Genomic DNA, 15011 nt, shown 5'->3' on the forward strand with positions numbered 1-15011 from the left:
TTTTGTCGTTCACTCGTGTACACATGTGTGGTCACCAAAAAATCCCAACGGGGGCATCTTTTCCCCCAATTAACAGTATTGTTAAAAGGAGAAAGTGGAAAAATCTGAAAAAATGAAGTTTACCTTGATTGTGTGAGATATCACCCCAATTGGTGACATTTCACGAGATGTGTTATAATCCCCCGCCCAGAAAAAAAACAACTAGCCTTATTCTTTCATTTTAAGAACCTTTTCTATGCATAAGAATGGGAAGCCAGTAACAAGAAAGAGTTTTCATTCCTGACGCAGTACCTATATCACAACAGGCGCTCAAACTCATGGGCGCACTTGTAGCCACCCTCTTAGTCGATATCTAAGCAAAGCCGAGATTTATGCCTGACGTTGCTCAATCACTTTTTCTGCTAGAAGGAAGTGCTAAGGTTAAGAGAAAAATAAAATAACCCCTCCCTCTGAGCAATTCTTATAGAACAGGATTTATATCTAATTACAACTCGCCAATTCCATAGCGAGCAATTGAGTCGCGCAAAAGGGAATTCCTAATTTCCTTTATAAAAACACTGAATTGTAAAAGGTAGAATTAGAGAGCGGGTTATCAAAGAAAAGAATCTTTTTTTTTTTTTTTTATACTTCGCACGTCTGTAGCATGTAAGCCCTTTAGAGTGATCTGACTGATGTGTGATAAATTTGGATTCCTCATTTTGAAGTGAACAGATAAGGTCAAAGGACGAGATCCACTTTTATTTTTCACTTAAATAATACCCTAAATATACGGGTATACCGACTTTCTGGACATCCCCTAATTTAGGTGTAGAACCATCTCCATTCCGCATTACCCCCCCTGGCTACACCTCCCTGAAAAAATTAATTTATTTGTCATACTGTATATAATAAAATAAAAAGAAATGTTTGCATAATTTCATCATTCTTCTTTTGCAGATTTGTATTTAAATTTTTTTTTTTATCGTTTTTTCGTTAAATCCAAGGGAGCGTCATTTGAACGTTCTTAACGCTCTGTGCTCCTTTTCTATAATGAGAAGTTCCTCTATGTTTCTCTTCTTGTGATTATTCGTCAGGGCTGTTTTAAATTTTCTTCATGGAGCATCCGCCATTTAGAAGCTTTAGTAAAGGCAAATATATTGTTCTATGCACAGGTTGCCTCACAACAAGGTGTTCTACACACGTCTAACGTTAAGGTGATAATCTCTGCTCCTGTCCGCGGACTCAGTTAAACACATCTTACATGCTTCAAAATGAAGAGCAGTGATCCCTATATATATATGCCGCTCACTACACCCCATATTGCTACTGCAAGGCTAACTCGTTAGAAGAAAGTGAATTAACATGGATGCCACCACGTGGTTACGAACCTGTTCACATGAATATACGGTAAAAGAGAGAGCAACAGAATTCTAACATTTTGCTTGTACTAACCGTTTGGAGATCTTTCTTTCATTCCTCTTTTTTCTCATTATTGTAGCTACCCACTGGTAGACGCGTATGTATACTTTCGTTCCTTCCAATTAGTGCACACGGGCTGTTCATTTTTTATACGCTTGGCACTCCGTGCAACGGCACTAACCATCTTTACAGCAATTTTTTCGCATTTTCCCTCACTATGTTCTACTGGAGAACCACTTTAGCAGTCGCATACTATTCCCCCAATAAAATTGCGAAACTAACAGAAGCAGCCAAACTGAGAAGTCACAACCCAAGGCATGCAAGTAGACGAAATTTAAGCGTCTTCATCCCAAGATTAAAAAGATGCTTCACAGAGGATAACAAGTTACGCACACTCTTTTAAAAGATTAAGAAAAATGAAATGAGAAAAAATACAGCTTCCATCCACTACAATTTTTGAGCCCCCATCAAATATCCCCCTTTTTTATTTGCCAAATGATGATGATCGAAGAATTAAAGAACTTAGCAGAAAAACAAATCAACGACCACACACACAACCTTCGGCACAGAGTAACTTAAATGATTTGCAGGAAAAACGCGGCGTCAGAAAATATTTCGCAAATAAAGAACAGCTCAGTTCATTTACTTTTTCTTTTACTCAGAATAGTCTGTTTGCACCCTGCGCGTGTTGGAATTTGTTGTAGAAATTTATGTAATGAACACCTCATTGACATAATGCAATACGCAAGGTGAAAAAAGAAGAAAAATCATAATAATTTCACTACACCAGAAGTGTATGTATACACCTATGTGAAAATGAGGAAGAAGAACATTCCGCTTAGCAGACAATTCTTCGCCCCATTTCCGGTGTGACAAAATACATTCAAAGGAATAAATATCCATATTTTGCAACCAAAAATTGTGAGACCACTTTTGGGGAAATATTTATGCGAAGTCTGGGAACGTGAAAAAGAGGAAGGTACTTGAGGAGCTTTCAGAAAAAAAGAAATAGAGAAGACATTTTCATCTTCCCCCTCCTCAAAAATACATTTCGCATTTGGACATGAAAACATGTCTGTTGTTGCTGCGCGTAATGCATCAGTAGTTATAACGTGTGGTATGAAAGAACTGACCCTTGGAGAATTTTCCAACTGGGGCGTTTATCGTCAACAATACTTCCTATTTTCCCAAATGATAGGCATAAGGGGAACACTTGCCCCACAGGTAATTCCCAATTGAAAGGTGTAGTTTTACCACCATCTTCCTTTCCCCCCACAAAGTTAACGTCAGCGTAGACTTCTATTCAACTTAAATGCAGAAGAATGCTATAAACGTAGCTACAGGCATCCTGTAATGAGAGAACTTAGAGCTTGGACGTTTTTACGAAGCGCGAGACGCATCCCCAGCCCGAATCACACAACAACAAAGCTCTCCGCTTCGCTCAAGGTGCACAGACGAATACTTCTAATCGGTGTAGTTGAATGAAATATAGAGGTTTCTATGATTTGCCGGAAAGACGTAGAATTCTCAACGCCTTTACTAAGAAATCAATAAAGAGTTCTTTTAAAAAAGAGAAATTTACTGCACAAGAATTTCCTATCATCTTACTCTCACCAGATAATCACGAATTTACTATTCAACATGTAAATATTAAACATAAAATTTGAAGTAAACGCTAAGATTAAATATTAAAATGAAAAAATCTTAGGAGAAAAAAAAAAAAGAAGAAAAAGAAAAAGGTACAGGCAAAACTTAGGAGTCATTCATTCTAGTAAAACTATTTTAAAACTGTAAAAAAGAAATAAGAAGTCTTCTCATGCTTGTCTGTGCTTCTGAAATTAATACCTCAGCGCAAGAACAGTATATGAAGTGGTCCATATATGTGTGACTTGTGCACCTGTTTGTATGAAGCATACCCTTGGCGCCGGCCCACATAATGGATAAATCCGTATTCATTTATTCACACAGAGATTAATAAACCTGTGCACATGTGCATAGACTCTTCTACCTATATGCACAAAGTGCCGTCATTGTTTACTTATTATGCTTGTGGGGTCTCTGGAGTCTCAGGAGTCTCTGGAATTTCTGGAGTCACTGGAATTTCTGGAGTCTCTGAAGTTTCTGGAGTCTCTGGGGCAGCGGGAGCCTCGGTTGTACCAAGGGTTTCAGCATTTCCCTCTACGACAGGGTTAGAACTTTCCGCGTCGGAGGTTTCATTTGTACCCTCTACCGTAACCTGCGGTGCCTTTCTGTTCTTGTAGATTCCGAATCCTAGTGCTCCTCCCACTAAGAGAGTTAAAGCTGTGACTGCTGCTGATATTATGCACATTTTTTTATTGTTTTTCTTCTTTTCAATTTGTTGGTCAATTTGGTCAATTGCCTTTCCGGCGTCATCCTTAGGTGAGGGTGTTGCTGGAGAAGGGGTTGGAACTGGTGGGGCGCCTCCTGGGCCTGATAATTTAGATGATGATAGGGAAGCGCCGGAGCCCGAGGCGTTTATAGAATTTGAAGAGTTACCTGATACGGCATTGGAGAAGCCTGAATTGCTTGAATTAGCAGATGAGTTCGCAGGGTGGCCTCCGAAATTACCACTGCCATTGCTGTGATTGTTGTGTACGTGGGGCTTCTTATTCACAGGATCACATTGACATTCTGGGGTTAACAACTTAACGGCAAGGAGAAAAGTGAAAACTGAGCATACTTTAGTGAATTTCATTTTTAAGAATGCGTTAATAAACGAGGTAGTAAATAAAAGATTTAGTTTTATTATTTTTGGCCTTATTGGGGGGGTTATTTTGGCGGGCTATTAAAAAAGCGCTTATGGAGATGGATTGCGTTTAGTTTATATATAATTTTGATCTTTGAATGCTAGTTTTGTTTTTTTACTTTATTTTTTATTTTTTTCTTTGTGTTTTTTTTTGTTTCTTTTTTTTTTTCTTTTCGTATCGTTTATTAAATAATTTAAAATAATATAATACTAGCGTTAACGTATCAAATAACAATTTGTGTTGCGTAAAGAAGCTTATAGTGAAGAAGGCACGTAAAATAATAGTAAAGAAAGAATGTTAAAAGAAAAAATTGTTAAATTATGAATTTAAAAAATTGGAAATGTTTGTTTAATAAAACGCGTTTCCTTAAAGAAAAGTGGATAGAAAGAAATTCTAAAACATTATCTCTAGAAAGAAAACAAAGCGTTAATAATGCATAAATAAAAAAATGAACCGTACTGCTGTACTGTACGCACTGTGATATGTATCATTATGCAAATATATGATATAATAGTAATAGTATAATATAATAAAATATTATTATATATTATTTATTATTATATTATGTGTGCATATATACCTTTAAAAAAACTAAGCGGAAGGGTTTAAAAAAGTAATTTTTTTTTCTTAATTGAATGGGTAAAAAAAACCCCCTTGAAGGAAGCAAATCTTCTTGTGATGATTTGAGTTTTTTTTTTCTTTCCTCCGACACTTTTTTATAGTGATAATACAGGATGATAAATCAATATAGATATGTAATTTTTAGGCACTTGCTTATTTTATTAGTTCGTTTTTTTTAGTTTTTCTTCGCTATGCTAGGTTTTATTTTATTTAAAACTTTGCTATTTGATCACAGAAAGATAAAAATAAGCATTGGGTAATATATTGAATTATTCATCCATTCCTCCATTTCATTTATTTACTTCGTGGGATATGCTAAGCAGCACATTTTAAAATGTTAAACTATAAATATTACTGTGGCAGCTCACCACTTTTGCGCACCTAAGAAAAGGTTTGCCAAGGTTCTTTACGATTTAAAAAGAGGAATAAATAACCACTATAGCAATATTAAAACCGTAAATCTTTGCTTAAGTGTGCATGCAAAGGATGGTAGTAGGTATATCTATTTATAGTGCTATACGAAATCCATATCGATTATTTATTATACTCCTAGCAACACTTTCCCCACTGCAAGGAATTTTTTTTTCTTGTGTGTTACTTTGCTGTAGTTATTTATAAATGCTATATATAACAGCACTAGTACCTCTATTTTAGGAAATTATTATTTTTTCTCTTTCTGTTATTTTTTTCTCATACTAGAAGAAGGATGAGAAAAGAGGAACAGGGGGCTATGGCCAATTCGTTAACTCACTTTAAGGTAAAATTTTGTTTACCCATTAATTATTTTAGAAATTGTTTTATAATTTTGTATATAAAAAATATTTGCTAAAAATTGCGAATCGAATCATTCGTAAAATAAGCGAAATTTGAGGCTCGAATTAACCCCTTATTTGGTGCGCTGATTTAAAGAAGAAATTTAGCAACACAAATTAAGGCTATATAAATAAATGCTGTTAATTCCCCCTTGTACCATTTTGTGCCATGAAAATATGTAACAAACCGTGACTCCTGCTGTGTCTCGTTACATCCTAAAGAAGCCAGAGCCGTGTCATATTATTTTATTAAGCATGTGAATACGTGAAAGGAAAAGGAAAAGAGAAAAGAAATTGTGTGCTACTTAACTGAGGCCTTACATATCTTTACTCAAACCTATGGTACCTGTATCAGCGAAGTTTTTATGTTCCCCTATTTAATATACATTTGAACGAATTTGTATTAATCGCAGATAGGAACCTATATAAAATGTATATAATCAGCATTTCTACATTTAAAATGTATCATTCTAACCTTGTCATCAATTTGTTGCGCTTAAGTAAGCTGCATTATTTACTTACCTGTCTGCCGTTATAGAAGGGGATCTACCCTCCCCGCCTTTCCCCCTCTGCAAATGTTCATTCTATGGTGTGAAAAGTAAGTAATCCCAATTTATTATGTGTCAATATAACTAAGAAAACACACAGTTCAACATTGCTAATAGAAAGTGAAGACCTCTCCGAGTAGATAAATTCCATAAACTGTTAATATGCAATCCATTGCGTATTTCACGGAATGTGCATTTATACAAATCGTCTTTCATGCTTAATACGCCTTTTCGTTCTGTTGTTGGAGCTGGTAAACATAGATGGGGCAGGTAATTCTCCCGTTGCCATCTGGTGCGTAATGTGGAATAAGAAGGAACACTGCCAACCTTCACATAGTCCGTGTGACTCTTATGCCACAGTTAATTCCTCCTATTGTTGTTCACAAATTGAAAAGTTTATGTCAAATAGGAAGAGAACATCAATGAGCACCTGCATGTGTTGCATGTTCATGTCGTATCGTACGCAGTGTTCCCTCTGATTAGTCTGTGTGGTAATTAGCCAAACGGTAAATCTCTTTAAGTCCCTATATTATTCTTGGAGAAGGACGGATCCATTTTAGTTACCCCCCTCCCAGAAATGTGATAAATTAGAACCGCCAGTGACCTTGCGTCTGTGCGTTGTTCCCCATTGTATACTCTGACTTTTCTCTGTCTATGTAGAAAGGCGAGTAATATATATTATCACATTAATGGAATAACCTCATGTAGGGACGTTTAACCCTGGTCAAGTAAATCGAACCGGTTGACCAGAAGAAGAAAAAGGAGATAGACATAAAACTTGCCAGCGCTTGGTGGCTAAGAGGAAATACGAACATGTGAGCTGTATTATATGGCTAGCTTCACTTTTGTCTTTCTTTTTGTTTTAGTTTTTGTGAATCATTTCGTTTCAGTCCATTACAGTGCGCTGCAAGCTCTGTATGTACATAAAGGAGCATTTAAATTATCCACTGCTAGAGGATTGCTTATCCGTCTCCTTAACCTCTATGTAATATGGCGTTTATGCCATCTTTCTTCTGCGCCCGCAGTGCGACATCAGACAATCTGTGTATCTCTTTGGATACGATTAGAAAAAATGACGAATCTGCTTCCGCAGCAGACATATTACGTGTATTGTATGCATTAGCAGAAGTGGAAACTTTATAATTCACCGCCTCCTCTTTTCACTTCTTAATCTGCGCATCCTGGATTTTCCATTTTTTTATTTGTCACAATAAGCATTATATCTGGACATTTATGCAGTTAACAATGCTGCCATATTTTTTCCATAAAGAGGAACGTTCTCCCCATTTTAATTTTCCCGAAAAGATATTCATGTACCATGTTTCTTCGAGGTCAGGTGCAGAAGAATCGTTTTTATACATTGATTCTTAAGATTCTGTAAGAAGCCAAGGAGGAGCTATATATAATTATTACTTATAGGCAAGATCAAAGGAGGGAGTTCCTTTAAATGTGTCGTGATTGTGCATTTTTACAACTGAGAAGAAAAGAAGAGTATTATTTTCCTCATCCATGAGGAGAAAATCCTCCTTTCTTATGATGACTATTGAATTTATTATATGTCTAAACACCTTTCGGAGCATTCTCATCAGTGTCCTACTAATATGTGTACCTTCTATTCTGTGTCCATTTTCTTTAATTACAGTAACTGTCTCTTTATTCTATGATTAACTGAATTCTTATTCTTTCCTTTCTTTTCTATTTTTAAGATTCTTCCTTGACATTATAATTCTATTGTTTGTTAAGGAAGTTTAATTATCGATTTGGTATTCTCTCTTCTGAAAGATATGGCGGCAGGAGCCCTTTTAGAATCTGTCAGGAAAAATAGACTCTGCACAATTTAGTAGCCTGTATCTGTTGTTTTCAATTCATTTTTTCTCTGTTTCAATTTACCTAGGCGAAGTTCCTTTTCTTTTCAGTTTTTATAATGTAGTCCTGTATAGAATGCTGCCTGAATAGCGATACCTCATTGTAAATAAACTTGAGCAGCCAAAGGGACATTATTCATCCTTTAATAAGAAGGGGTGACTATTAGGAACCTGCAAATGATTAATAAAAAAGAAGATAAAAATCCTAATAATAATTCGTGAAATTAAATGTCCCCTGGGACTAAGGCCGTTCATACTCTTTATAGACATAATAAGGGACAATAATGTTATAATAAAGGGCGAAATTAATTACTGCCCCTATGCAAATGGTTGCGTAAAACATCCCACGAAAGTTGAGTATTCAGACTCCGAAGGTAGAATGGACAGACCCAATGTATCGACTAGCATCCGTAGGAAAAATATAATTTGGAAGAGTCTGACTATTTTACCACCCCTGTGATGCACTGTATTAGGAAATTTCACAATAGATTAAATGGTTTCTATGTCGATGAGGATTGGGGGGGGCCGCAGTATGCAATTCCTAGATAACAAGATATATGGAAGAAAGACTGAGCCTACCTAAGGATTTAGTTTATGTCAGCATGTCAAGTATGGTTTTAGGGATGTTACAAATATTAGGGAACTCCCCAATTAAAAAATATAGGACTAAAAATAAAGCGCTGTATGGCCAGATTTTGGATCCTAACTTCTGAGATGCTACGATCAGAAGATTGCTTCCTATCTCTGGGCGTGTGGGATTCCTAGTAGACGCCTATTGCAGAATCCGTTCAGAAGGTGAGTGATTCCGAGTATCCGTATAGAATGTAGTTGTGTCTTAGATATTTCATTGAGTATAATAAGAATAAATATAGGAAGACAATTACCTCTATAATTACTTAAGAGCTTTCGAAAGGAATCCTCAATTCAGACGGAGAAACAAGAGACATAGCTGAACAGATTCCTTTATATGTATTATTCATGGTAACAGAAAATTCTGATGTTACTGTGGCGAAGCATTATTGTTTTGCAGCCAACACAGTATAAACGGAGATGGAATCCCGACACAGGAAAACATACGGCCTATCAGGATTCGTGGAGCCTAGAATACAGGGGTTTCGAGGAATATCGTGGAATTGATTATGAGTGCGTCTTCAGAAGTGAGCAATACGTCCAACAACAGCATGCCATATAGGCTAACCGGGGCCTATGCCTTGATTAGTATAGGAGGTTTCTTTCTCTGAGCAGGACACTCAACAGATCTTTCTTCCAAGGTAATGTGCATGCATCTGTTACAAGTACGGGGATAAGTGATAATGACGCAAATATGGGCCGAACCACCCAATCATAGCCTACTTGATACGTCTATTCTTTTTTTTCTTTTCTATGGTAATTATAGGTGAGTATGTTACTGTGTATTGTTCGTGTTTGTATGCCCATCTGAAGCTCTTCCCTGTACCGGTTAGCAGAATGATCTCCTAAGTGAAACATTTAATTTTGTGAGATGTAACTTGAGGGTTTCTTTCGTGAAACGTTACCCCTCACATACAAATGATGAGTAATAAAGGAGGAACGAGTTTATTTAGGATTACCAACCTATAGTGGCAATCGCATAACCATAGCACTTCTACTGTTTGGCCCATTGTTTTTATGCTTTGCCATTAAAATTTCGTGGATGAACGAGGACACTTCAGAAAAATCCCTTCATATAATACCTGCAGCGTGTGAACCTCATTTCTTTCTATGTTTATAACAATACTTGCATATTGAACAAGCTGAAATAACATCAGGGTGCCATTATAAACAGAGGGCATATGACAAGTAGATAGAAGAGAAGCTAATGAAGGACAAACAACGGGTGTGATGCATTGTCAATTCTAAATGTTAATTACTATTCCACACTAGGGTTATTGTTCATTGAGATCAGACCGATTGTGCATAAAGCTACAGGTGCCCCAACCTTATAGTATGCCAGGTTTTATAGGGAATAGGAAGAGGATGGAATTGCCTCAGTTGTTTCTACAGTGAAAAATCCTTTATTCTGTGCCTTCCATGGCACGATTATCATATCACCGTAAGTGGGATGAGGTATGTGGAGGTAGGGAGGTGTCATTTAGAGAGTACCATCTCTATCTTAAATTCTTCCTGAATACTGCGTCTTCATATAGCAGTGGATGAGCCTAGCACGGGTGCAGTAAGCTATGGAGGGAAACCTCCTGTATCAAATAATGGCTGAAGTGTGTTGCTCTTTTCATAATGATATAATTTACATCCCGCAGTACAGTGGCCATAACGCCTTATAGAAGGATAGACTGGACATTTGTTATAAATTTGGGAAAAGTGTCATATCATTTTTAGAATCTAACTGTCTTGGTGTTTATGCCACCTATATTTGGCCCAAAATACCCTTAGTATAGAGTGTAGTAGTAGGATTTGTATAGGTTTGCGGAGTACTTTTTAAAGCATGTTGAAGAATTAGAAAATCCATTTCGCTTTCTAAATGGATGCTACGCGTAACTGGAGGAGGAGAAAATTTTCATGAAGTGAAATTTAAATCTTACACGGATCTACTTACCACCCAATTGTAATATCCCTTTTTAGGCCTGAATGATCAGAAACAGCTTTCTGAATTCAGGCGCCATGAGTGAAATACAAGTTGATTAAGATTCCTTTGCACCCAAATTATCCGTGCGCGGAAGTTACATCTGGCGCATACTATGAATAAATGGTACTTTAAAGGGGAACAAATTTACGTTGAACCGTCGCCTTTTTCTAATTTACTGCAACTCCATAAGAATACAAGCTGTTCATTTTTAGAGACACTGGAGTGTAGAATAGAAGGAACACCGAAGAGGGAAACTCCTCTATGAACAAATATGTATACTTTAAAATAAATTTAACACAAGTAAAATTAGGGAAGTTTCCTTAATTAAAATTAATGAGGAAAACGAGAAAGGAGCGAAACAGCGGCGAAAAAGAAAAAAAGGAAAAAAAAAAAAAAAAAAAACGAAAAAACAAAAAAGAGAGAAACGCAAGAAGAAAAAAAAGGCCAGAAACAACAGGAAAAGAGAAAAAAATCCAAATCCAACAGAAGGAAACAGATACAAGCAGGAAAAGGAAAAAAAAAAACAAGGGCAAGCAGAGAAAACCAAGAACAGTAGGGAAACAAACAGAAAAGGAAAAAATAAAAAACAGAACAAGGAAACAAACAGGAAATCATCGGATTCAATAATATGTACCCTTATAAGCGAGTGACCCATATTATCATGCGATAATATCCCAAATTATTGTGATAAAAAGTCAGGAACCTCTGTTTACTTCTCCAGTAAACTATGTATTTCTGTGGGGCGAATATATAGAATCATAGAATACGGCCGCATGAATTGAACATATCAAACCTTACTGATCCAAGAGAAAAGGAACAGAAGATGTTACTGAGGAGGATAACCATTTAAACCAATAGAAAACGAGAAGAAGAATGTGAGTTCTCATGTATGAACAAATGTATCATTAGCCAACAGGAGCATCATAGGAACAACTGAAAGGAGAAGTCTTCTTCTGCTTTCAAACTTTTTGATCTAATGCACCGGTTACTACAGCACATATATGCTGCTGGGATCAAGAAAGGATGTGGACAACAAATGTACTACTTTATGTGATATGTTATATTATGATTACTTTTTAAGCAAAGGTAGGCTTATTCCAAAGACACCGGACAATTCCATATGCTCTGCATTTGTGTCGGATACGATATATCCTAATTTGCAGGTGTGTAACCGGCAATATGTTTTATCTTTTTCTTTCTTGATTCTAGTAGCGATGGCGTTCACCCCTACAATAGGAGATACATAAATTCCACCCTTATTGAAGCGATCTATGTGTACAAGGAATGGAATAAATGCCATTCACGTGTATAATGGAAGAATACACAAGCAAATAATTACAGCATTGCGACAGAGGAATGTGTTATATATTTCCTAGAACTCCTGGAGTTTGTCTATGTTGTGGTATATATATATGTTTCTTCTTTCCGTCCGCTCCTATTCGGAACGTATGATCTTTTTCTTGAGGGTATTTTATTAGAGTATGAATTCTACTGTGGCGTCTTGATATGCCTCCCTCCTCCTTCTTACGACGCCGTAGGATTCCAGCTTCGCATTTCCTCTAACATCCTTCCTCCTCTGTGTTTTATAGGAAACTGGGACTCCATCGAGTGTAGGCAAATAAATAAAAATTCGCATATTTGACAGTTCCAATTAAATAAGAAGGAGGGGCGCTAATCTATTTCTACCCATTGCGTAGGTTTCTACGCTCTTATTTATGATGGGTGTTTAAGGACACAATGAAGCCGAATATATGCAGTCATGTCTTAGAAGAATCATTACAAATAGGAGATTTCTTACCTTTGGTTTTGCATCTTTTCATTCCTAGGTTTCTATAGGTTATGGGAATCTCGTCTCCCTCCTGTTTTGGAAGAAACGTGGCACAGAATCCTTGAAGAAATATTCTGCGTCCTACACTGTCCCATGAGATTATGAGTTAGTATTAGGCAACTGTATGTGACCTATGCATCCTATTGTGATTCGGCTTCATCGCTGAGTTGATTATTTTTCCAATCCGTTAAATATTTTACTTACGTCGGGTCGGCCTCTCCGGACGGTTATGTCCTCCCCGTTCAAGGAATTGTAACTCTTCTCATGGTACATGTATTCCATATCTATGAAATTGCCCTGCGGTTATGCGCATTAGGCAAAGACTCAGGAGCGCCATTCCAATATAAAATGTATCCATGCCCGTTATATTCCGTCCCGGGGAGTGCTGTTCTCCGACTACTTTAGTATGATGGTGGTGAATTTTCCTGTATAATTCTCTGTCCCCTTATTCCTATATGCGGCTTCGAGACCACTGTGTTGTATACTCAGAAATTGTATCTCATTTTGGATATTCCAGAAAAGTTATGTTCATATCTGTTATGTGTGGGTACGTTTCCATATCCTCTGCGTTCGTACAATTATTTATTTGGTTGTAGAAGTACGATTTCATGTTCTATGGATCCTGGTCCTCCTTGTATCCATCGAGGACCATGAAAAGTAGGGGTATGCACAACTTATTTACTGCTTCTTCTGTAAGTGCACAGAATTGTTTCGTATTCATTTCCTGTTTTGTTTCATTGCATCTAGATTCCGACCTGTTCCTGAGGGTTTTATGTATTACATAATTGGTTGTGTGCTGGTACTGTTCGATAAATGTGTCAAGCTACCTACCTTGAGTGTACTCCTCTATAAATATGTGCTATTCTGAAACCGAATTGTTTCATACAAGTTTTTACATTCGTATGAAGAAAGTATGTGTTTCCCCGTTTAATCTATTGCCTTCCGACAGGACACTGTTCTGGAAAGACTGTTGTTACTTCTTGTGTCCTTGCTGTAAACTGTAGAAATAACTTTTTTCTTTGAACATATCAAGGAGATAGTCGTGTCTATCTTCCGAGATATACGACAGATGTTTCAATATATGCGGATTACCCCAATTTTCTGCATGGACCCTGATTCAGTTGTTGCGTCAGGTAATTTCACATGTTACACTTTCATCCCTCATAAATCGATACATGATGATCTCAACGAAATCTTCGTTGGTAAGTTCGCTGTCTTCCTTTCTATAGTTTCCTAGGACTTCAGTATGTATATCTGCATTCTGTTTTATGGATATTTTTTCTCCCATTTCTGGTTGGATTCGGTAAGACTAAAGAGGTCCTGCATTCATGTGTATTCATTGCAACGTGAAGGTATACTGGCCCAGTGGAAAGCCAAGTAAAAGGAAAGGTTTTCCTCAACATAGACAATTGGCTCAAGGTTCACACAGACTGTGGAAAACATTTTTGTTAATTATTCAGTTAATAATTAACTGAACGAGTGCATAATTATTTATTATGATAACAGAGGGCTCATCCCCGTGAATCTCATATCTTCTGAGAGATATATGACTTTGGATATAAAGTCCTAGAGAGAATTGCGCATTTTTTGTCGATCTTATTAGAATTGCTGAATTTCTCACTACTTGAATTTTATATTAATTCAGAGGGAGATTCATTTTGAATAAAGTCATTGACTAAATCGAATTAAGTATAAGTGTCAATAGTAAGAGTTTAGCATTCTTCACAGTAAAATAGAATGCTTAAGAGACAAGATATTCCAGTAACTATATTTGAAGGTTGATTTTTTCTGGTTACGCGAACCAATAACTATTACAAATGTGCTGACAGGGTTTCATTAATGTGGTCCCGACGATAACATATTGTGCTCAAGAAATAACCGGAAAAGAAACATAAAAATATGATTACTACACCTGTATTTAAAGTAAGATAACCTATAACTGAATGAGAGTATGTAAATCAAGAGGAAACGGGATTAGATAAACAATGAGTATTATAATTGTGCACCAATTAAATGTGATCCGGCGCAAGGATATATGAAGGTGGGAAAAGACATAATGAAAAAATTTGGGGGATAATAATAATATATTACAGTGAATACATCATGAAAATTGAGAGCAGTTCCCAGTATTAGATTATGAACAAAAGCTAAGAATAAGGGATATGTGTGAGTATAACGACGTTTTCCATATTGCATATCATTGATTACAGTAAATTAAAAAGAAACATGGAACATTCCTCATTTCCAAGGGTTAAGCGAATTTATATTCTGCCCCTCAACTGTGCGTGTATCAATTTCGAGAAGGATCAGAAGCGTGTCAGCCTCAGGGATACAGATAATTCACATGTTTCCATATACTGTTAACATTTATCGATAACACCCTAAACAGTCTTGAGCCCTTTACAGGTTAGCATAGAACATATAGATACGGGCGTATATACATAAATATATGTATTCTTTTTTTTCTTTTTTTTTTTCTTTTTTTTTTCTTCTTTTTTCCTTTTCATTTTTTTTCTTTTCTGTTTTTTCCTTTCTTCTTTTCTTTCTTTTATTTTTCCTGTTCCCTTTC

General features: G+C 36.4%; 2 protein-coding genes across 2 annotated transcripts; both read right to left on the minus strand.

The window, feature by feature from the left end:
• Positions 1-3439: 3439 nt before the first annotated feature.
• On the minus strand, positions 3440-4114 carry C922_05330 (hypothetical protein; the record flags this gene model as incomplete). Its single annotated transcript, XM_008820901.1, has 1 exon — positions 3440-4114. One exon carries the CDS (start codon positions 4112-4114, stop codon positions 3440-3442), a length of 675 nt encoding a protein of 224 aa, XP_008819123.1.
• Positions 4115-12088: 7974 nt separating this feature from the next.
• On the minus strand, positions 12089-13730 carry C922_05331 (hypothetical protein; the record flags this gene model as incomplete). Its single annotated transcript, XM_008820902.1, has 4 exons — positions 12089-12213; positions 12413-12473; positions 12647-12739; positions 13593-13730. The coding sequence occupies 4 exons, from the start codon at positions 13728-13730 to the stop codon at positions 12089-12091; spliced, it is 417 nt and encodes a 138-aa protein (XP_008819124.1).
• Positions 13731-15011: the final 1281 nt, after the last annotated feature.

Source organism: Plasmodium inui (assembly GCF_000524495.1).
Source record: "Plasmodium inui San Antonio 1 unplaced genomic scaffold supercont1.57, whole genome shotgun sequence".
NCBI lineage: Eukaryota > Apicomplexa > Aconoidasida > Haemosporida > Plasmodiidae > Plasmodium > Plasmodium inui.